General features: G+C 41.3%; 1 protein-coding gene across 2 annotated transcripts in view; it reads left to right on the top strand.

Annotated features, from left to right (window-relative positions):
• The window catches only part of JDP2 (Jun dimerization protein 2), a 73,101-nt gene that overhangs the window by 9,030 nt on the left and 40,008 nt on the right, over positions 1-24,063 (top strand). For both annotated transcript variants that reach the window (XM_020986258.2, XM_020986259.2), the window contains exon 2: positions 5,392-5,615. In XM_020986258.2, the coding sequence (XP_020841917.1) occupies positions 5,415-5,615 (201 nt within the window). In that variant the 5' untranslated portion in view covers positions 5,392-5,414. The remainder of the gene's footprint in view (positions 1-5,391; positions 5,616-24,063) is intronic.

The raw sequence follows: 24,063 nt of genomic DNA, 5'->3' as shown, positions 1-24,063 counted from the left end.
TTGGTAACCCTGAGTATAAAAATTGAGTGTAATAAGTGCCTTGAATCGAGTCAGGGTTCTGGGCATGAGAGAGTCTTCTCCCCTCACTGACAATTATCCCTCTTTTACCCTCATACTTCTTCCTTCAAGCTCCCAAACAACCATGTGGTTCTAAGTTTCCTTTCTGTTCTAGGTCTTATGTATTGAGCTTTACAAAACACTTTTCCTTACAACTACCCTGTGAGGTAGGGAATATCCTGATTTTACAAATGAGAAAACTGAGGCTCAGAAGTTAAATAATTTCCCCAGGCCATGCAACTAAGTGTCAGAGATGAGATTCAGTTCTGGTCTCTGGAGTCTAAGGCCAGTGTTCTTTCCATTATGACAAGCTGCCTTCTCCTCCATATGGAGAAGGGACTTTACATATTCTGCGTGTTACTATATTTCCTTTCTTCATTCCTTTTTCCTAAGGATGCCTTGGCCTAGTATCACTTCTTGGTATGGATTTCTTTATTATTCCTGTGGGTTCCATCAGTCACTTTTACAGGTCTTACTTTCAGAGGACTGTCCCAGATGCCTGACAGTGAGGTGAATTAAATCCCCCTCAGAGAAATTAAGACTCCTGTCCAGTCTAGGCTTTAGAATGGTCATTAGCACAGTTAAATAATCACACATGGGAGGGTGTTAGAGACCATTTCTAATTCAATTTACCTCCTCAGATTACAGCACACTGCGTTAGGGGTACTTCTAGGGAATCCTAATAGTTTCCCTATAATGGAGTCATTACTGTGGCTGGGTCCTTACATCCCAGCCAGGTTTGAGCTAATGAATAGATGACCACCCATTTGGTGTTGTTTCAGAAACGCTAGAAAGGGCCGATGGTCTCTCCTACCTAATTTCTGAAATTATACCATTAGACCTTAATGTAAAGCCACCTTTGTGATACAGAGGGTAGGGTGCTGGACCTGGAATTAGGAAGACCTGAGTTCAAATCCTGCTCAGACACTTGCTAGCTGTGTGACCATTGTAAGCCACTTAACCATGGTCTGCCTCCATTTTCTTTTCTGTAAAATAGGGGTAATAATAGAACCTTTCTCTCAGGGTTGTTCTGAGGGTCTAATGAGATAATATTTGTAAAGGACATTACAAATCTTAAAACACTATATAAAAGCTAGCTGTTATTTATCTCAGTGACTATAGAAATGCCCTGGGAGGGACAGCGCTTGAACCTGTTTTAGCAGAAAAGGTCAAGCAAGTCAAGAGAGCTAGATTCTAATCAGTCGGAACAAAGATTCTTGCTGCACCCCTCACTTTTTCATTTTGTATGTGTTTATTTGTGCTCTCCAGTCTACAAGGCCACCAAGACCAAATTCATCTTTTTTAGATGTTGTTTTGGGCGTTTCAGGTCCCCTGCTCGATAATTTTACAGGGTTTCCTATCACCTACGCAAAGAAGGCTTCCTCCTTGGCCTAGCATTCAAGGCCTTCCACCATCAAATGGAATAATGCATAGGAAGTATTTTCCAAACCTTAACATTCTTTATAAATGTCGGTTATTATGACCAAATTCCAGTTTACCTTTTCCAGCTTTGTCTCTCATCACTACCCTACGTGGGTGGTTTAAGCATTGTCTTCCAAGTGCCCATTGTAGATTCTGGCCCCCATGCCTTTGGCAGACCATCCCTTTCTCAGTAGGAAACTCTCATCACTCACTCCTCTCTAGCATTCTACCATTTCTTCAAAGCCCTGGTTAAGTCACACCTCTCCCAAGAAGCCTGTCCCAACCATCTTTCCTTCCTAGGATTTACTCTAGCACATTTTTTCCTGTGTCTTCCTGAGTAAAATCCTCTTGGAGGATAGGGGCTATGATACCCTTTGTGTCTCTGCATCTCAAGTAATCATCAGTGCCTTGCACACTAGGGTAGAGACTAGGACCGAACCTGTGATTTCAACGATATTGGTAACTGGTGGATGAGGACACTCACTTATTCAATGCAAGTCAGCACCTTCTCTGCTATTGGCATTCATAGAGAATTGCCTAGAGCACTGAGAAGGAGATTAAGTGAATTGTCCAGAGTCACATGGCTGGGACTTGTCAGTGGCTTGATTTGAAATCAGGTCTTCTTGGCTTCAAGGAACTCTGCACTGGGCCATGCTGCCTCTTGCTTTACATGTAGTAGAGGCTTAATATATGGTTATAAAAGTGCATTATGCTGACTAGCTGCATGATCTTAGACAAGTCACCGTACCTCAATTTCCATATTTGTAAAATGAAGTAAGTTGGACTAATTATTATCTTTACAGTCTTTTCCAACTATAACTTAGTGTGGAATCATAAAGCAAGTTTTGATATTCATTCATTCAATAATTGTTTATAAAGTGCCTACTGTGTGCCAGGCACTCTACTAAGCTCAGAGTGGACATGAAGGACATCAGAGAGGATGCTGGGCACGTGTAAAAATAAGATTCATTGTAATTGATATTTATACAATGCTTTGCAAAACACTTTACGTAAATGATCTCATTTAGGAGAGGGATGGATGAGAGCCGGGGGAGGGCGTGTGGAAGAATAAATTGGGAGTAGGGAGAAAGGAAGAGAGGCAGATAGAAGGACACGGAGTCAGAAAGGGCGGGGGCTGCTATACTCTAACCTTATGGACTTCACATTTTTGTCTAGAGTTGGCCCTGCCAACAATAATAGCCACTCACATTTACATGGGAAGTGTATCAAAGTTTAAGAGGCAGAGTGTTCCAGCTTGGAAATCAGGGAGACCTAGGTTCAAATTCCACCTCTGACATAACTCAGCTGTGTTATGGGCCATTCACTTAATTTTTGGTTGCCTCAGTTTCAACTACCTCGAAAGGTTGTTGTGACAATCAATTGAGTTAATATTTGTAAATATTACATTAAATAATAATATTTATTACTAGTTAAATATTAGCACAGCAGCTGGCCCATAGCAGGTGCTTAATAAATGCTTGTGCTCTAGGGAACTCTGTAAATGGCAAGGGAGTACCTCATGCTCTCTTGTATCTGTCTCCTCTCGGTTCTCCAGGCCGCCACCCTGCTATCAGCCCTCATCACCTCACACCTAAACTGTTGTGATGAGCTTTGGTTAGACTTCCTGTCTCATCTCTTCCCCACTCTACTTCATCTCCACTCAGCTGCCAGAGTGATTTGCCTAAAACATCACTCCCCTGTCATTAAACTGTAGTGGCTCCCTATTGCCTCTACTGTCAAATGTAAAATGCTCTATTTGGCATTCAGAGCCCTTTATAATCTTGCCCCTTTCTTATCCTTCCAGTCTTACACTTGACTCTCCTCCATTGCAGCTCATTGGCTCACTCTTCCCCACACAAGAAGCACCACCTCCCGTTCCTATGCCTTCTCACCAGATGTCCCTGGTGCCTGGAATATTGTTCCTCCTCACTTCCCCTTCCTGGCTTCCCTGGCTTCCTTCAAGGGGAAGCTCACAGCTCATCTTCTGTAAAAGGACTTTGCAGCCCTGCAGCTACTAGTACCTTCCCTCTGAGATTACCTTCTACTTACGTTGTACTTATCTTGTGTTTCCTTAGTTATTTGTATGTTTCCTCCTCCATGAGCCTGTGAGGAGACTGTGTTTTTTGTCTTTCTTTGTATTCCCAGCACTTAATACAGTGCTGGTTCAGGGGTGGGGAACCTTTGGCCTCACGGCCACATGTGGCCCTCCATGTCCTCAAGTGCGGCCCTTTGGCTGAATCCAAACTTCACAGAACAAATCCCCTTAATGAAAGGATTTGTTCTGTAAAACTTGGACTCAGTCAAAAGGCCCCACCCAAGGACCTAGAAGGCCACACGTGCTTCAGGGCCAGAGGTTCCCCACCCCTGGGTTCTGGTTGTTGAGTTGTATCTGTTGTATCTGACTTTTTGTGACTCCATTTTGGGGTTTTCTTGGCAAAGTTACTGGAGTGGCTTGCCATTTCCTACTCCATCTCATTTTACAGATGAGGAAACTGAGGCAAACAGGGTGAAATGACTCACCCTTGTAGAGTCACACAGCTACTGAGTGTCAGAGGCCAGATTTGAACTCAGGAAGATGAGTCTTCCTGATTCCAAGCCCAGTACTCTACCTGCCTTCACTTAATAAATGCTTGTTGACTATTGACAGACTGACCTGAGAATTCTCTATCCCACTGAAATTACATAAGCATAGACCTTCTCCCTATTAAGGTTTAAAACATCTTTTCCTCACAACAGTCCTGGGAGTGTAGGTAGAGCAACTCTTATTATCCCTCTTTTGCAGAGAAGGCAACTGAGGTCACCTTCCTTGTCTAAGTTCTTGCAATTTGTAAGTATGAGAGCTGGAATTTGATCCCAGGTCCTCTCACTCCAGAAACAATACCCATTCCTTTACACCAAGCTAGAGATGATCATTGGAACAGCTCTACCCCCATGTTCCTTTCACACCAACATTTTAAAAAAGGGATTATACAAAGAAAATGGAGGGCATAGTTAAATAGAATTTAGCAGTGATGATGAAAACGAGACTCAAGGAAGTGGATGATTTTGGGTCAATGGCAGACAATGTCATTTGTGTCTTAGAATTTGTGTTTTCTACTTGCGAGCATCATTGAGAAGGGGAAAAAGAGAAAGGTCCATATGGAATGTGCTGAAATTCCAACTCCTAATGATTTGTGGCTCTCTCCTATTTATCCTTATTGACCTGGAAGGTGTGATGTTATATTTGTTAACCTTACATCCATGGAATAGAAGAGGGGTGGACATAAAGGGTGGTTCTTTTAAAGTCAGTTCAACATTTATCAAGCAACTGTAAGATACAATGCATTGTGTTAGATGCTGGAGAAACCACAAAGATGAATATAACTTGGTTCCTGGCCTTAGGAAACTTATGATCTGATAGTCACATTTTTCATTCTCTACCTCTGGCCCTCACTTGAACTTCTTTTTCTCATACACAGATACATATCTGTTTTACACAGATTTGTTCTATATCAGAGGGAGTTATATGGGCTTAGAAGTAAATAGAATAGGCATGTATGACTTGAGTGGCTTTGGGAAACCCACCCTGCCCCCCCTCCCCCAATCTCTACTACCCAGATGGCACTATGCCTGAAGTTTCACCATTACTTATTCAATCCTTTGGTCCTCTTTTAAAGTAGAATAATTCTAAAAGGTTAAATCTTTAACACTCTTAATTGTCAGCAATTAGTTTTCTTCTTGGCAGTAGAGCCTTGGGGTGGTGGGGAGAGACATCCGTCTTGAGCATCTACAGAGGAGAGATTAAGAGGCTGCTCCAAAAGGAGAAATGGGGGTTGCTGAAGACTAAGGTTCCCTGATAAATGGTTTCCCCCCCCCCGGGGCCTGTGTCACTTGGATGAATGATGATCAGTGTTTCACTTTTCTCTCCCTTAGGCGGTGGCGTCATTCCTTCTGCTATGATGCCAGGGCAGATCCCAGACCCTTCCTTGACAGCAGGTGCTTTGCCAGGGCTTGGTCCCTTGACTGGACTCCCCGGCACCGCTCTGACAGCAGAGGAGCTGAAGTACGCTGACATCCGTAACATTGGTGCCGTGATCTCACCCTTACATTTCCTGGAGGTGAAGCTGGGAAAGAGGCCTCAACCGGTGAAGAGTGAGGTGAGTGGGTCTCCCCTTCTGCCTGCCTCCCCCTTAGCTCTGGAATGTTACTGCACCTCAGGAATTAAGTATAATGATACCTAGGTTCTCATCTTAATTCTTATCACTAGCTGACTAGGAAGTCATGTAATGGCTCCATCTCTGTCCCAGGCTTCTCATCTGTCAAATGGGGGTGTTGACATTTGATCTGCCAACCTCCCAGAGGCTCAAATGAGAAAATGGTTATGAAAGTGCAATGAAAAGTACAGATTATGGAGGCTTATTATCATCCCCATCAACATCATCACAGCTACCACTTAATGCCAGGCAGGTACTGACCCAGTGGACACAATATTGTGTGCCAGAGGCCTGGACCACTGCCCCCAGATCTCAGGCATCAACTGAATCACTATAACTTTGTCATCCTCAGATGGTGTTTGCTAAGTACCCACATGTGGCTGGAGTAAGTTCCATCTGTGATAAAGGATTTCAAGACCTTTTATTTCAAGAGAGCAGTATTGTTCCAGAGATTGATTAGAACTGGAGGCCTAATGAGCTACCTCCTGGTCCCATTGATTTTTTTTTTAACACCTACTTACTATAATCTCTCTGCTTCCCTGCACCCACCCCCGAAGTCATCATTTAATACCTTATTATGTCAGGAACAGGAGAAATTCATCCTGGAGAAGAAAAAGATTTAAAGGGCTACCAATTTGAAGAAAGATTAGATTGTTTTGCATGGACCTGGAGGGAAGAGCTAGGAGCAGTATAGGGATCTATTAGAGGGGGGTTTCAAATAGTCATAAGAATCAGTTTTCTAGTAGAGGTGTTAGATGGTGGAATGGGTTGGCTCAGAAAAAATTGAAGGACTACTTTGTGAGTATTTTGTAGAAAAGATCTCTGATGTGGATATGGTTTAATTAGATGACCTTCATGGATTCTTCCAACGATAGGATTTTGTGGGGTTTTTTTAAAGTTTTTTTTTTTATACTATGTCTAGATGCGTGGGTGATCTGACTCAGTGGGTATCTCCCCATGAAGGAAAGAGGTAACAGGAGATAAAGGTTTTAGGGTATTTAGGGCAGATCTGATGCTAATAGCCTGTGAAGTTAGGTTTGATAGGCACTCATAGACCATTGAAAAGATAACAAGAGTCAACAAGAATTTATTAAGTTTTTAGTACGCACTAGGCACTGTGTTTATCACTAAAATTTAATCAGTCCTAATCTAACAAAAAATATTCAATAAGCATGTAGTAATACTTAATTTCAGTAGATGTCTGTTTACCCTCTTTGTCTCCAAATGGAGCCATATCGGGGCAGCAGGGCAGGATGTGGCAATTTGTCTCAGAACATCTAATGAGTCAAAAGTCACAGATCCCACAGGGATGGGAGTTTTTGTTCCCATAGGTGGCCAGGAAGGCATGTCAATACAGCCAGAGGCTACCAGGAAGCTGTTATTAAGGGAGGCACAGCTTGAGCTTTACCCCATGACTTTATTGCCTTTTAGGGAAAAATCTAACCTAACCCATGTTGTGGCATCTTTAGGGGCTAGGGAACGACTGGGAAGAGATACTCTGGTAGATACTGGCCTTATAACATAAGGGTAACACCAAGCTGGAGGTGATCTTGGTTCAAATACTACTTTTGACCCATACTAGCTGTGTGAGGAGAGCAAGGCATTGAACCACTTAACTTCCTAGGCAACTCTCTAAGACTCTTAAGTTACAGATGTGTTACTATTTCTACATTAGTGTATAGAACTTACGGTTTGGAAATCTTCCCACCAGTGAAATTTCAAGTCTGATTTCCCTTCCTAAGAAAAGAGGCATAACCATAATATTTTTAGATTATTTATTTTTAATAGTGTAATCAGGGGCGGCTAGGTGGTGTAATAGATAGAGTGCCGTGCCTAGAGTCAGGAAGACCTGAGTTCAAATCTGGCCTCAGACAGACCCTGGTCACTTAACCCTGTTTGCCTCAGTTTCTTCATTTGCACAATGAACTGGAGAAGGAAATGGCAAACCACTCTGATATCTCTGCTAAGAAAACCCCAGAGAAGCCATGAAGAGTCAAACATGATTGAAATGACTGAAGAACGATAACAAATTGTGTAGTTTCATTTTGTTCTTCACAGAGCAGTGCTGTAATCTATTATAAAGTATAAACTAGTAATTGTGATACTTACTTTCTCATCCTGGCCCCACCAGCTTTGTGATTTAGGACAAATCACTTTACATTTCGGGCCTGTAGTTTTCTTACCTGTAGTAGTAAGACGTCGGGCTAGACAACCTCTCAAGTCCCCGGCATGGCATAGGAGAGTAAATGTTTAACAACTGACTTCTAAGTTTTATTTATGCTACTAATATTTTATCACTTTCTGAAGTCTAGACAATCAATGAAACAATAAATCAGGCTCTGATTTGTAGCCTTCACTGATTTCTGAAATGTAAATGTTCGTAGAAAATTGAACAATTGACTCTCAAGAGCCGGGATACCTCTGGATAAGGTGTTTTATTCAAACTCAGGAAGATTAGTTCAGTTGTCTTACAGTCAAGTCTGACTCTCCATGACCCCATTTGTGGTTTTCTTGGGAAAGATACCAGAATTTTGCTATTTCCTTCTCCAGCACATTTTACAGAAGAGGAAACTGAGGCAAACAGGGCTAAGTGACTTGTCCAGGGTGACATAGCTAGTAAGTGTCTGAGTCTGGATTTGAACTCGGGCACAGCACTCCTAGGTGCCCAGAAATCAGGAAAATCGGGTTCACATCTGGCCCCTGACACTTACCCATGTGACCATGCCCAAACCTCTGAGCATCAGTTTCCTCATCTGCAGAACAGGGATAATAAAACCAGTAGCATGTATCTCACAGTGTTGCTGTGAGTCACAGATGAAAGACTATATCTAAAGTGCTTTGCAAACTTGAGGTTTTATGTAAAGTTCAGCTATTATTTCTTCTTCCCGTTCCCCAAACTGAACTGTTATCTATTGTGCATTATATAATGCACCATATAATAGCTATTGAAAGCATTAAAGACTGGAATTTTAGGCACCTAATGGTGCCAATGAATAGAATGTTGGACCTGGAGTTGGGAACGCTTGAGTTCAAATCCTGACTTGGACTCTTTCTAGCTGTGTGACCTTGGGCAAGTCAATTAACCTCTCTCAGTCTCACTTTTCCTCATCTCTAAGGGGAGGATAATATTAGTATCTATCTCATAGGATTGCTATGAGGTTCAAATGAAATAATAAATGTAAAGCGCTTTAGAAACCAAAAGTACTATAAACACACCAGCTGTTATTATTAATTATTATTATTATTATTTTAGGAAGGGAAATTATATTACAGGATCAATATAGAGTCAGATTTTTAGGGCACAGATTTGCTCAAACTGGAATTTGTTCAGGACACCCAATTTAATACCACCTACCCCTTTCCACTCTAGAAAAAGGCACTAAAGAACCTTTCCTTTTTAAAGGAAAAACTTTTTTTAGTTTGAGTATTTTTATACTTTACAGCCACCCAAAAAAATTGGTGGCATATGTCCTGTACCTGATAATGACGTCCTGTCCTTACAAGGACCCGTAAAAATCTGTCATCAAAATGAGTCCGTGAGAAAAAAAAGAAGCCATTTTTAGGGCATATTTGCATATCTTCCCCCTCACTGTCTGGCTTCAGTTTTCTGGGGAGTCAGGAAGATGCTGAATATTGTGCTCGTCTCTGGCCAGACCACTGTCAAGATAGCAGCACATTCTTCCTTAAGTGCCCTATTTAATAGGTTTGCATGGTGGAAGGCAAGGTGTAAGAAGATTGGAAAGGTCGGAGGGGGACAGGTTATGAAGGGCTGTAAAAGCCAGAGGATTTTTTTTTGTTTGGTATATTTTTATTATATGTAATATACATATATATGTGTATACATATACATACATACATATATATGTATATATATGCATATATATATATACATATATATGTAATATACATATGTATGTGTATACATATACATACATACATATATATATGTATATATATGCATATATATATATATATATACATATGGTTTTATATTTGATACTACAGGTAATAGGGAGCCATTGGAATTTATTGACTAAAGGGATGATATTGTAAGACCTGTGTTTTAGAAAAATCAATTTGATAGCTGAGTACAGGAAGGATTGGAGAGTCTTGAGGCAGGGAGGTCAATCAACAAACTATTACAATAGTCCAGGCATGAGGTGATGAAGACCTGTACCAGGGCCAGGGTGGTGGCCATGTCAGAGAAGAGAAGAGAAGGGGCATATCCAAGAGATGTTAACAAAGGTAGAAGTGACAGAACTCGGCAATTCATTGGATGTGGAGAGATAGATAAAGAGAGAGAGAGACAGAGAGACAGAGAGACAGAGAGACAGAGAGAGGACATAGAGATAGAGGAGAGAGAGGAAGAGACAGAGAGAGGACATAGAGATAGAGGGGAGAGAGAGAGAGAGAGAGAGAGAGAGAGAGAGAGAGAGAGAGAGAGAGAGAGAGAGAGAGAGAGAGAGAGAGAGGAGAGAGAGAGAGGACATAGAGAGATAGAGGAGGGGGGAGAGACAGAGGAGAGAGAAAGACAGAGGAGAGAGAGAGAGAGAGAGAGAGAGAGGACATAGAGAGATAGAGGAGGGAGAGACAGAGGAGAGAGAGAGACAGAGAGAGAGAGAGAGAGAGAGAGAGAGAGAGAGAGAGAGAGAGAGAGAGAGAGAGAGAGAGAGAGAGAGAGAGAGAGAGAGAGAGATGGCACCAAATTGATTGCTGGAAAAAGAATAACTGTTGAATTTGGTAAAGCAATTGGTTAATGCTGGCTGCTTCTTGCTAGGCCATGTTGCCAGTCATTTTCAAATTAAATGACTGGCAACATGGCATAGCAGGAAGCATACTGGGTTTTGAGTCAGGGGACCTGGGAAACTAGTCCTAGCTTGGCTACTTGTGACCTTAGGTAAGTCATTTCCTCTCAGTTTCTTCAGCTTTCTCATTTGTAAAATGAGTAGGATAAAATAGTAAAGTTACAAAATTTGGAGCTGTAAGGGACTTCAGAAAGCATCTAATCAAAAGTCATCCATTTATAGACCAATCAATTAACAAGCGTTTATTAAGCACCTGCTGTGTGCCAGGTGGGACAGCCAGGTGGCACAGTGGATAGAGTGCTGGGCCTAGAATCAGAAAGACTCATCTTCCTTCGTTCAAATCTGGCCTCAGACACTTACTATCTGTGCGACCCTGGGTAAGTCACTTACCACTGTCTATCTCAGTTTCCTCACCTGTAAAATGAGCAGGAGAAGGAAATGGCAAACCATTCCAGTACCTCTGCCAAGAAAATCCCAAATGGGGTCACCAGGAGTCAGATACAACTGAAACAACTGAACAGCATGTGCCAGCACTGGGCTAGCTGCTGAGGATATTAATACGAAGAATGAAATAATCTCTACCCAAAAGGAGCTTACAGATGAGGAAATTATGGTCTGGAGAGTCAGTAAGTCAATAAATAAACAGGTATTAAACAGCTACTATGTGCTAGGCACTCTTCTAAGTGCTGGGGAGACAAAGAAAGTAAAAGATAGTCACTACTCTCAAGGAGTTCACAGTCTAGTTCAACATGCAACCGATTATGTGCAAACAAGCTATATATAGGATAAATTGGAAATAATAACGGGAAAGCACTAGAATTAGGGGAACCAGGAAATTCTTCTTGTAGAAGGTGGGATTTTAGCAGAGACTTAAAGGAAGCCAGGAGGTGAAGATGAGGAAAAATATTATTCCACGCATGGGGCACTGCCAGTGAAAATGCCCGCAATTAGCAGGCAGAGCGTCATGTTTGTGAAACAGCAAGGGTTCATTGCCATTGAACCACAGAGGGGTGGAGTGGTGGTAGTGAGGTGTGAGGCAACCGGAAAAGTTGGGGGCCGGTCAGGTCATGAAGGGCTTTGAATGCCAAACAGCGGAATTTATATTGTATCCTGGAGGTAAATAGGGAGCCACTGGAGTTTATTGAGTGAGTGAGTGAGTGAGTGAGTGAGTGTGTGTGTGTGTGTGTGTGTGTGTGTGTGTGTGTGTGTGGTGGGGGGGACATGGTCAGACCTATGCTTTAGAAAGATCCCTTTGACAGCTGAGTGGAGCATGAACTGGAAGAGAGAGAGACCAAACAGTAGACTATAGAGACGTGGTGATTTATCCAATGAATAGCAGAGCTGAGATTCTTGTCCAGGTCTTCTACCTCCAAAACTAGACCTCTTTCCACCATATCACACTGTCCTTATTGTCCTCAATATCCCTTTCAGATCTAATATTCGGTTAACTACAGCTTGAGTATCACTTACTGCCAGGCTGATTGTGAGAGTTCAGCTGCTTGTTTTAAAAACAAAAAAAAATTAATAATTTATTATTTAATCAATTGTATTTATTAAATTTTTGATTAATTTAATTAATTTATTATTTAACTAAGCTTATTATAGTATAATAATAAAAATTACTTTATATTTGAAAACAAAAATTGTTCCCCTGTCTCTCTACCCCAAGTGGTGTGTGTGTGTGTGTGTGTGTGTGTGTTGTACAAACTGAGTCCATTTCTGACTCAGCCTTCAGTTTTGTCAGATACTTTCTGAACTAATCTTTCTGCCCTCCTGACACTCGTCTTCACTCTGTCAATCAATCAACCAACATTTATTAAACACCAAACTATGTGCCAGGGACTGTACTAATTGCTAGAATCTTCTTGGAAAATAGGCTGGGAGGCAGAAGGTGACTGTTTCCTTTTCCTTTGCTAAAGAATCTTCCTTCAGTCTGGAGTATGTGGCTAGCTGTGTTCTGAGATCCACAATACAGTCCTTTGAAAGAAATAGCCAGATCTGCCTATGAATGTAAGAATATTGGAATGTAAGCTGCCTGAAGGCAGCAGTCAGTAGTTGTTAGCTACCAATTTTCCTGCTACTATATGGTCATGATGATGATGGAGACTGAGGGAGGACACTGACATTTCCTTCCTTCCTTCCTTCCTTCCTTCCTTCCTTCCTTCCTTCCTTCCTTCCTTCCTTCCTTCCTTCCTTCCTTCCTTCCTTCCTTCCCTCCCTCTTTCTCTCTCTCTCTTTCTTTTTTTTCTTTATCTCTCTTTCCTCCTTTCCTCCCTCCTTCCTTCCTTCTTATCTTTTTTTTCTGCCTGGGTCTCTGTACCTCATCCGGCTGAACATGCAGGGGCTACTCATCCCAATCTGCATAGGAACTTTGACCTCTTCTGTTTCTGACCTGAGCTAGTTTGCCCCTCCTTAGGCAGCCTGGTGGCCCTTTTCTAACTCCCCAGGGGCTTACCCTCTGTATTAATACCAAACTTAGTTTGGACACCTGATGATGGGCACAGCCCACTGTAGCTCAGAACTCTCAAGTCTCAGCCTCCCAGGTAGCAGGGATGGAGGTATGTGCCACCACACCTGACCAGACTGTATTCTTGAAGGTGACCTGATGGTTTTTAGGCCACAGAGTGAGACACCAAAGAGGTTTGGGTCATTCTGCCATATAAAAATTGAAATACAGGCAAACTGCTCACCTGTAGCCAAGGGTTCCTTGTGATGACTCCTGTGCTGTGATTTTGGAGACTGATTTTCCCCCTCACCTTTTTATTGTTATTTTTATTTCCTTCATGCTTCCTTCTGTTTTCCACTTTCCTTATTCTTTCCCTACTCTCTTCCATCTGTAACACCTCTATGAACGTGGCCACCATGATGAATCGGTAGATTGTGAATGCTGAGTTGGTGGATTTTCAAGCCAGCTGTCACCACCTTGTCCTCACTAAATCATAGAATTTCAGAGCTGGAAAGGACTTAATAAATCTCCACCTGTTGCAATTAGGCCACCCACAAGTATCCTCTTTACAGCTTACTTGACGAGTGGTCATCCTTTTCTCTGCATGGATCCCCAGAGGAGGAATTGAGTGTGGCCAGAACTTGGGAGTCTAAAAGTTAGCCAAACTAAAAAACTACTTTAAAAGTAAAGAAAGGGAGAAAGGTTTTATCACTCAATCTCTGGACTCCGAGATTGAAATTACTTTGTATTTACTTTTCTTTATATTTCACATTGGCATATTTGCATACATGCTGTTTCTATCCACTAGAATATAATCTCCTTGAGGGGAGGGTCTGTTTCATTTTTATCCCACCTCCCAGCATGGTGTTTTGTACATAGCTGGTGCTTAGTGAATGAAGAAAAATATCTTTGTCCTCTTCCTCAATTCATAAGCAGTGACATACCTATCAATTACACTGTTAGCACCCCTGGCCTTTAAGATATCACGACTTTGAAGAAAATCAAAATTTGCTTCTTCCTCAGGTAAAGGTTGGGCCCCCATGTACTTCATCTCCACCTCTTAGAATCCCTGGCATCCTTGCAGACTGAAGTTGGGAGCCACTTCCTACAAATTCAGAGATCCCCTAAGTCATTGACACCCCCCCATTACTTTATATTTATTTTGAATGTATTTTGTGTGTCTCTGTATAATGTTATTTCCACCCAGTAGAATGTATGCTCCTTGAGGGCCATGATTATTTCATTTTCTATCATGCCTGGCATGTAATAGCTGCTTAATAAATGCTTGTTGAAAATCCTCTGCCACCACTATTCTTCTTCTATTGACTCCGTGTAGGGATACTGGAGAAGTTCTTGACTTTTTGGAATTTTCCACCTTCCCCTTTATGGGTTACCTGTGCCTTCCAGCTTCCCGTTATGTGTAGTCTTCTCCCCTACCCCCAATTAGAAAAGTAAGCTTCTTGAGATCAAGGGCTGTCTTGCTTTTTTTGTATTTGTATTCCTAGCACTTTGAACAGTGCCTGACATGTTGTTGATGAGTCATTTCAATCGTGCCCAACTCTTTGTGACCCCATTTGGAGTTTTCTTGACAAAGATAATGGACTGGTTTGCCATTTCCTTCTCCATTCCATTTTATAGATGACGAACTGAGACCGACAGGGTGAAGTGACTTGCCCAGGGTCATGTAGCTAGTAAATGTCTGAGGCCAGATTTGAACTCATGAAGATGAGTCTTCCTGATTGCAAGCCCGGTGCTCTATCCACTGAATCATCTGGCTGCCTGTCTGGTACATAGTAAGGGCTTAATAAATGCTTTACCTTTCCATAAGAAAAATTTTAAATGCAATTTTGTTATAAAACACACATATACAAATATATGCAAAGCTTCCCTACATGTTGTAAAACACACACACACACACACACACACACACAGAGCCCAGATGACAGCCAAAAAGGAACACATACTTCAGGTTATTTGTGAGGTTAGCCCAGTTATCCAATTAAATTCTGTTTTAATATTAGCAGCCTGATTTGAAAAGAGAAAAAAACCCCACTATATTTATGTTTAATTTCATAGGGAAGTTGAGGTCTGTCTGTCAATATTACTCTGCTAGGATGTTTGCACTGAAGAGTAAACAGGTTAGGAATTTACATTTTGTATTTCAATAGTTCTACAGTTGCAGTCAGGGTCAGACTCCCTAAGGAGACCATCAAGGACAAGCCTCTGGAGATTTGTGGGGTAACCTTCACTTTTGGGAAAGGAAGCTGTCTTGGCCTGCTGTCCTCACAACTCTGCCTAGTGGTCTAGAATCTTAGGAATATGCCTGGAGTATTATGGAAGTTGTCCCGCCTTGATGACAAGTCGTTACTTGCACATACAGAGTACCATTTCTTTGCTTCTCTTTCGGGAGTGCAGCTCACATTCCTACGTGACTCTGAAATGCTAAATCGTAAAAGAGCCTCTCTTGAATGGGACTTCTTGCTAGGATGCCTTCAGTGCATTCGTCAATTCTAGGGTATATTTAAAAATCACGATTTATTTTAATAAGTGAAAACATTCCCCTAGCATTGGCTTCAATCACAGGGTTTTTTTCTTTTGTTTGTTTGTTTTTAGTTTCTTACTGGTATAGTGGACAGCTCTGAACTTGAAATATGGAGACTTAGGCTCAAATTTTATCTAGGTCGTAAATCTTTTGAAGGCAGGGAATGTGTCTAATATTTCTTTGCTTCCTATCTCCCACCCCAAACCTGCTGTAATAGTGAGGAAGTTAGGCAAAGAAGAAAAAGGAACAAATATGTATAGAGTACCTACTGTGTGCCAGGAAATGTGCTAATCCCTTTTACAAATATGATCTCATTTCATCCTCACAACACCACCTGTGAGGCAGGTGCTGTTATTATCCCTTGATAATAATATAATAATTATTATGATTTTTTGGTTGAAGAAACTGAAGCAAATAGGTTAAGTGACTTGCCTAAGGTCACACAGCTAGTGTGTAAGGCCAGATTTGAACTCAAGTGCTCCTGACTCGAGGCCTAGTGGGCTATCCCCTGTGCCACCAGCTGCCTCAATAGTATCTCTCACAAGAGAAACACTTAACATGCTTACTGATCTGAAAAACTAATCAAATTGTGATCTTGGGAAAGTTACTTGACTCTGTGTCCTCATCTGTTAAATGGGGAGAATAAGATCATACATTCAAAGCAGGAAGACACCTCGGAGATGGTCTGGTTCAGTTGCTTCATTTTCTTTCCTTTTTTTTTTTTTGGTGAGGCAATGGGGGTTAAGGGACTCGCTCAGGGTCACACAGCTCGTAAGATTTAAGTGTCTGAGGCTGGATTTGAACTCAGGTCTTCCTGACTCCAAGGCCGTAGCTCTATATACTTAGCCACTTAGCTGCCCCAGTTGCTTCATTTTCACAGGTGAGGGAACTGAGGCCAAGAGGTAGGGAAGTGATTTTCTCAAGGTCACATGGATAGCAAGTAGAAGAGGCAGGATTCAAACCCAGGTCCTTTTTACTTCAGATCCAGCCCTCTTTCCACTATGCCACAGATAATAACATCTGCTTTGCCTGTCTCTCAGGATAGTTCTGTGGCTCAAATGAGATAATAGCTAGCATTTTATAGCTCTTTAAGGCTTGAAAAAAGCACTTTATTCATATTATCTCATTTGATCTTCACAACTGCCCTGGGAGGTAGGTGCTATTATTATTATTCCCATTTTATAGATAAAGAAACTGAGAGGCTGAGAGAGGCTAAACAATATACACATCGTCATGCTGCTAATAAGTATCTGAGGCAAGATTTGAACTCTGGACTTCCTGACTCTCAAGTTCAGCATTCTCTCTATTAGCCCTGGAAAAACAAAAGTACCAGAAAGTGTCATAAATATGACAAATAGGAACAATTATTAAGGAGACTAAGGTGAACTGAGCAGAGATATGTGTGGAGGGGGAGGTGATGTAGAGAGTGTCAATGGGGCTAGTGCTAAAGTAGAATGAGGGGTAGACTCAGGAGGCATCTACTCAGGGCACACAAAGGATTGACTCAATGGACACACTTCAGTCTTATTTTTTAAGAAGTGCAGTTCTTTTTAATATTAAGGAATTCCACTCTGCGTGATATTATAGGTCTTCATTTTGTGACATGTCAAGTTGCATGTGTTGCTGTAAAGACCAAGCCTCTGGAGGACAGTAGCATTGGGGGTGGGTGGTAGAGGGGTGGTAGAGGGAAGAGAGCACCATTTTACACCTCGCCAAACAAAGGAACATAACCCAGTACCCTGTGCCAACCTTGGCTCAATGCCCTCCATCAATGTTCTGGAACAAAGCAAAGGAGGGTGTGGAAACTCAATCAGGAGAGCATCAGAACATTCAATCTCTGCCTCTATCCAGATAATACCTTTGCTAACAGCATGGATAGCACACTTAGCAATTTCACAGAGGACATAAAGTTGGGAAGGGTGACCACAACACTTAGCATAGTGCCTGGCAAATACTAGGTGCATAATAAATGTTTGTTGACTGGATGACTCTGTCAAGATCCCAAATGACCTTGACAGCTGGAGCATTGGGCCAGATTGAATCAGATAGAATTTAATAGGGATACGTGGGTCCACAAAAATCTTATTCACAAGTACAAGATAGGGAAAGCAGTTTTCTTGAAAAAGATCTGGGGGTGTTAGTAACCTACAAACTCAGTATGAGTCATCAGTGTGATATGATTGCTGAGAAAGCTTAAGTGATTGCAAGCAGGCTTAAGAGAAGTGTAGTGTCCAAGAATGAGGAGCTGATAACCTTGACTATTCTCAGCCTTAGTTAAACCACATCTGGATTTTCTGTTCAGTTCTGGGTACCCCATTTTAGGAAGGTCATTGATCACCTGGAGAATGTCCAGAGTAGGACAACCAGAATAGTGAATAGCCTCAAGTTTGTGCCATATATGGGCTACCTGAAGGGCTACCTGCCTTTAAATTGTAAATAAATTGTAAAAGGAATTCTCTTAAGGTGTGGATTGGACTGAATGGCTAGTGAGGTCCCTTCTTACTGAAATTCTGTGATTTTGTTAAGAAAAAACATAGTGCTGGCTTCTGGGTAGCAGCTGAGCAGGAGCTGGCTTGACAACCTGGGATGACACCAGGCAGCCTTGGGGGTAGGGAGCGGGGTGGTTAACTATCTCCATTCTAAGTGTTCTTCAGCAAGTCTATGCCTGAGACAGATAATCATTTTCTGTATGCAATCTGAGCATAAGAAATTACCCCAAACTAGCTGATAAGCTAGGTAAATATTGGCTTAAGCACAAATGTGTTAGAGTGTTGTGTTTTTTTAAAGTCAGTGAAGCATGGCCAACAATTATAACAAATATTGCACATTTGGTTTTTAATTTGCAATTCTTCAGAATAGCATTGGCCTTTTTCTTCCTGACTCAGACTCTTTTTCTGTCTCAAACCTTGCTGGCAGAGTCTCTCTCAATCTGTTCCTTTTGGGGGCAGATTCTCTCCACCCATCCTTGAAATGCTGCAGTTTTCCACTTTAATTCCAAAACCTTATTTATCAGTCTCAAGAGTTTTTTGGTGCTGCTTTAAAATTTTTTAAAATTTCTCTTTTAAAAAATAATGAATGTAAAGTTTTTGATCTAGGTGAGTGGTGCCCGGAGCCAGCTGTGCATGTGTTTTTCTTGATTGTTGGACAGGCCAAGGGCACCATGACCCTTAACAGGTATTCATTCATTCTGGTTTTCGGCTAATTTCTAAAGTTAGTGACTCATGTTTTCTTCATCCCTTTCTATGTTCACCAGTGCCCCATTGGGACATCAACGTCCTAGAAGTCTTTTTGATTTGTGTGGCTATCCTAGAATTGACTACACTCGAAAGATTCCACTGATTCAGGTCATTGTGGGTCAGTCAGCTAGTCTGTCTAGATGTTTCCTGTGTTGGGGGATTCCCTACTGCTTATAGCTGAACAGAGGTGATGAGGACTGTGTGATCCTGGGTAAGTCAGGACCTACATTCAGTTCTACCTGTGAGACCTTTAATAAACCTCTTAACTTCCTCCTTAGTTTTCTTATCTATAAAATGAGGAGGGGCCACTGGACTAGAAGACCTCTGAGGTAACTTCCAGCTCTGTATTTATGATTTAATAAAAAAAAAATAGTGTTACTTAAAACCTCTGTGAACCTTGGTTTCTTATTCTATAGAATGAGGGCAGCAATAGCACCACTCTCAAAGGGTTGTTGTGATGTTCAAGCAACATACTGTCTACTTGTCGTTCAGTCATTTTTCGATCATGTCCAACTCTTCATGACCATATTTAGAGTTTTCTAGGCAAAGATACTGGAGTGGTTTGCCATTTCCTTCTCCAGTTCATTTTACAGATGAGGAAACTGAGGCAAACAAGGTGCAGTGACTTGCTCAGAGTCACACAGCTAATAAGTGTCTGAGACCAGATTTGAACTCAGGAAGAGGAGTCTTCCTGACTGCAGGCCCAATGCTCTGTCCACTGTGCCGCCTAGCTGTTGCAATGTCTATATAGCACTTTGCAAATCTTGAAGCATTGCAAAAATTTCAGCTTTTGTTATTATTGTGGCTATCATTGTTTCAGAAACTATGTTCTAGGTCTAGGTAATCATCAGCTTAGGGATACTTGGTACTCAGAAAAGGATATAATTTACTTACCTCAGAGGATTGAGAAGCTGGGCCACGGATATGGTTCTAAACCTGCTGTTTTGCTAGTCTTGAAGTGGGATACTCCTCCCCAAGACTTTGTCCACTTGTGGTGAAACGACCAGGCAAAATGAAGAGCTGATATTTCAAACAGGGACAGTGATGATTTGAGTCAGTCGGTTACCAGCAGCCAAAGTGAGAGTGCTACAGTCTTGTCTTGGCTATAAGACACTATAGTTTCAGTTGTTGTCACAAACAGTGAATCAGATGCCTTTTCAACTACTGTTTTTCCTCTTCCCCTCCCCCCGTTTCCACATCATTAAACAACTAATTCTTATTTCCTTCAGTTAGAGAGAGTGTGAAAGAAAGGTCATGGCTGGGTTCAAAGTCACCATCCATTGTTTTATGCATGGGGAAAATGACCACACAAATATATAGCTGAGGGGGCTTAGATAAGGGCAAGCAATTTGGAGAACTAGTAGCTGTTATGGGTGTATGAATTTATTTTAAATTTAATTTCACAAAGATTTAAATATATGCCTGCTATGTGCCAGGCATTGGGGAGTACAAAGACAAAAATGAAAGTCTATTCTTAAGGAACTTGTCTTCTACTATTTAAATAATTAAATTATAGAGGTCGGGGTGGGGTGGGGAAGAGAGTTTGAATGAATCAATTCAGATCCATCTATACTGTTGAAAAAAAAGATAATTTGCATGCTTGGCTTATAGGCTAGGGACTGAATTTATAAATGATGATAAATTTGTTATAGTTGTTCAGTCTTTTTCAGTCATGTCCACCTCTTCGTGGCCCCATTTGGAGTTTTCTTGGCAGACATACTGGAGTGGCTTGCCGTTTTCTTTTCCAGCTCATTCTACAGATGAGGAAACTGAGGCAAACAGTGTTAAATGACTTACCCAGGGTTGCACAGTTAGTGTCTGAGGCCAAATTTGAACTCAGGAAGAGGAGTCAGTTCCTGACTCCAGGCCTAGCACTCTATGATGACTAGATAACAGTTTTTAAAAAATCTATTAAACTCTTAACATGGGCTGGAGCATATGGGAAGCATTGTGGAGACAAATAGAAAAGTAGAAGTAGATTCTGCTCTCAAGGAGTTTATCATTCTATTAAGAAGCAAACTAACATATATTGGAGTTTTCAGCTGTGAGATGGAAAGGCCCCATGGTTTTTAGGGTACAGTAGCAAAGCGCATGGTATTGAATCCTCTTTAGTGTCATTTCCACCAATAAAACCCATAACCATTTTTTATGTTGAGCCATTTGGCTCTACTATGGTGAGAATTTTTTCCTGGCTCTTGAGCAGCTGTGGCTGCTGAGGATTTTATTGGAATAGGTAACTTCCAGGTAAGGAAATTCGCTCTACTGGTGCAAGTTGGCACCTTCTCTGCTACTTATAATCTTAGAGAGTTCCCTAGAGCCCTGAGAGATTGAGTGACTTTTCCAGGTCACATAGTCAGTATTCTTAGAGGCAAGTTAGTATCATCATCTTTGCGTTTGAAGGAGAGCATATTGTCACTCCCCCGAAGCCCTCTATGTCCTTTCTTCTCTGCCCCAGCAAGAACCTTGCCTTGGGTCAGTTCTTTTGGAAGCAATGTCAGTTTCTCTGTACGCCATTGGCTATTCAAGAGCTATTGTCTGAGGAAGGATTTTCTTCCCTTTGCATTGCTAGCATCCTCTCAGATACAAAGATTTTCTATGGAAATATGGTTTGTATCTGGGAGCAACTACAAGATTCTAGAATGCATTTTTTTCTGCCTTGATACTAAGCGTTCTGTAATTATGTTATTGAGGATTTTTTAAATCCCCAAGGGTATATAGCAATGTTTTAGGTGCTAGAAGTTCTGTGATGGGTATGGTGCTCTTTTGAGCACTGGATTTATAAGCAAGACAAGGGTTCTTGATCCAACTTGCCACTTACTATGCGACCATAAACATGTCACTTAATTTCTCTGGGCCCTCATTTTTTCATCTGAAATATGAAGGAGTTGGGCGTACAACTCTTAGAACCACTAGACTAGAAGCCAAACTAACATTAGATATACTGATGTCTTGAGTTAGTCTAAATAAAAAATGTGTTAACTTAAACACCATCCTTGAACAGTCATTTAGTCAGCTGGGCTGCTGATCAATTTCCCGTGTGTCCTGGATCCCATCCTTTCTGTTCCCATTAAACTTGTTTCATCAACTATTCCTTGTCTCTCCTAGATTTTCACTGTCTCCTTCTCATGGGCTTCATCCCTTTTATCAATGAACATAATCATTTCCTCCTTATACTAAAAAAAAAAGAAGTCTTCCCTCTGCCCTGCCGATTTCTCATAGTTTCGTACTGTCTCTCTAAATATCTCTGAAGAACAATCTTCACTGGATGCCTCCACTTCCTTTCTACCTACTCATTCCTTAACTCCTCAGAATCTGGCTCCCATCCCCACCACTTTGCTGCTTCGGAGTTCACCAACAACTTCATTATCTTTCTTGATCTTTCTGCTGCATTTGACAGTGTTGATGACCATCTTTTTAGAAACTTTCTCTTCCTGTGGCTTCTGTGATAGAGATCTTCCTTGTCTATATTGTTCTTCTTCTCCCATGCCATAAATGGGGGTGACCTCCCAGGAGTGTGTTCTTGACTATCATTTCTTCTATCTCTACTTTTATGATTTCATCTACTTCTATGGCTTCTGGAGAGAGAAATGGCAAACCACTCCAGTATCTTTGCTAAGAAAACTCCAAATGGAGTCATGAAGAGTCCAACACGACTGAAATAACTGAACCACTACAGCTTCAGCTATTACTTTTGTGCTGATGATTAAAGATCATAAAATTTTAGATCTGAAAGGTACCTTAGAGATCATCTAGCCCTAGGGTTCTTCATGAACTTAAAAAAAATACTCTTTTAAAATTTATTTTAGTACTCTTTTAAAAATATTCTGATAACTGTATTTCAATGTAATTTATTGCCTTTGTAATCCAATGTATTTTATTTTGTGCATTTAAAAAAATTATTCAGAGAAGGGGTCCGTAGGCTTTACCAGACTGCCAGTGGTCCACAACACACCAAAAGTTAAGAACCGCTGCTTTGGCCCAACTGACTTTATAGATGAAGAAACTAAGACCCCAACCTGTCTTTCTAACCATGACCTCTCTCTTGAGCTCTAAGCCTGCATTTCCCCAACTGATTGTCTCGTTGGCATCTCAAATATGATGTATCCAAACCTGAACTCTGCATCTTTGCAATAACATCTGCTCTTTCTTCTGACTTTCCTTTGTCTGTTAGCAGCATTGGTGTTCTCTCTGTTACTCAGCAGTTATTTCTCAATTTGATTATTTTTTCCCACCCTACCCAATCTAATTAGTTTTCATGTATTGTCACTTATGGGGCAGCTAGGTGGCACAGTGGATAGAGCACTGAGTTTGGAATCAGGAAGAGTCATCTTCATGAGTTCAAAGCTGGCTTCAGACACATAATAGTTGTGTGATACTGGGCAAGTCACTTAACCTTGTTTACCTCAGTTCCTCATCTGTAAAGTGAGCTGGAGAAGGAAATGGACAACCACTTTAGTGGCTTTGCCAAGAAAACCCCAAATGGGGTCACAAAGATTCAGACACAACTGAAAGGACTCAACAATGACCATCATACCTTCAAAATATCCCTCCCAAGCATCTCCTCCTCTCCGTTCCTCCTGTTCACGTCCATTTAGGTCACTTCATCAGCACCTGTTACCTAGACCCTTAGTAATAATGTAATTCACATTGCTTTAGTTTATGGTAAGTATTGCAGTGATTAACCTCACTTTACAAATGAGAAAACTGAAGCTTATAGAGGTTAAGGGATTTGTCCAAAGTCACACAGTTAGTAAGCTCAGAGCTAGGATTTAAATCCTATAAGCACTATAGTCTTTCAGCTATGCTGCATTCATCATCTACCGAGTACTGTAACAATTTCCAAACTGGCCTCTTTACTATTAGTTCTTCCTTTCCAATCTGTTCCACAGCTGCTGTAGTCTTCCCAAAGCACAGCTCTGATTATTTTGCCATCCCTCACCCTCAGAAATCTTCCTTGGCTCTTTTATTTACGTATGTAATAAAGTCCCAACTCTTCCTGTCATTTGACTCAAGCCTTCACAAATTATTTCATCTGATCCTCACACTATCTCTGTAAAGTAGGTAATAAAATGCTATTATTTTCATAGTTACAGGTAAGGACACTGAGACTCAAATGTTAAGTTACTTGCTAAGCACCATGTAGCTAGTATGACAGTCAGGATTGGACCCTGGATCTGCCCTGATCCAGGAAACATTTTTTCCAATTACGTTATGTCTTTTACATCTTCTCTTCATGTATCTTCCTTCGACTGCCAAAACAGTCTTCATAAAGCCCATGTGTGACCATGTCATTCCTATGCTCAATGACCTCTAGCATTGATCCATTACTGAGGATGAACTATGAACTCATCAAGTTGGCATT

The sequence above is a fragment of the Phascolarctos cinereus genome, unplaced genomic scaffold (assembly GCF_003287225.1).
Source record: "Phascolarctos cinereus isolate Bilbo 61053 unplaced genomic scaffold, phaCin_HiC Scaffold_3;HRSCAF=262, whole genome shotgun sequence".
Classification (NCBI taxonomy): Eukaryota; Metazoa; Chordata; class Mammalia; order Diprotodontia; family Phascolarctidae; genus Phascolarctos; species Phascolarctos cinereus.
This window is presented reverse-complemented; position numbering and strand designations above follow the sequence as displayed.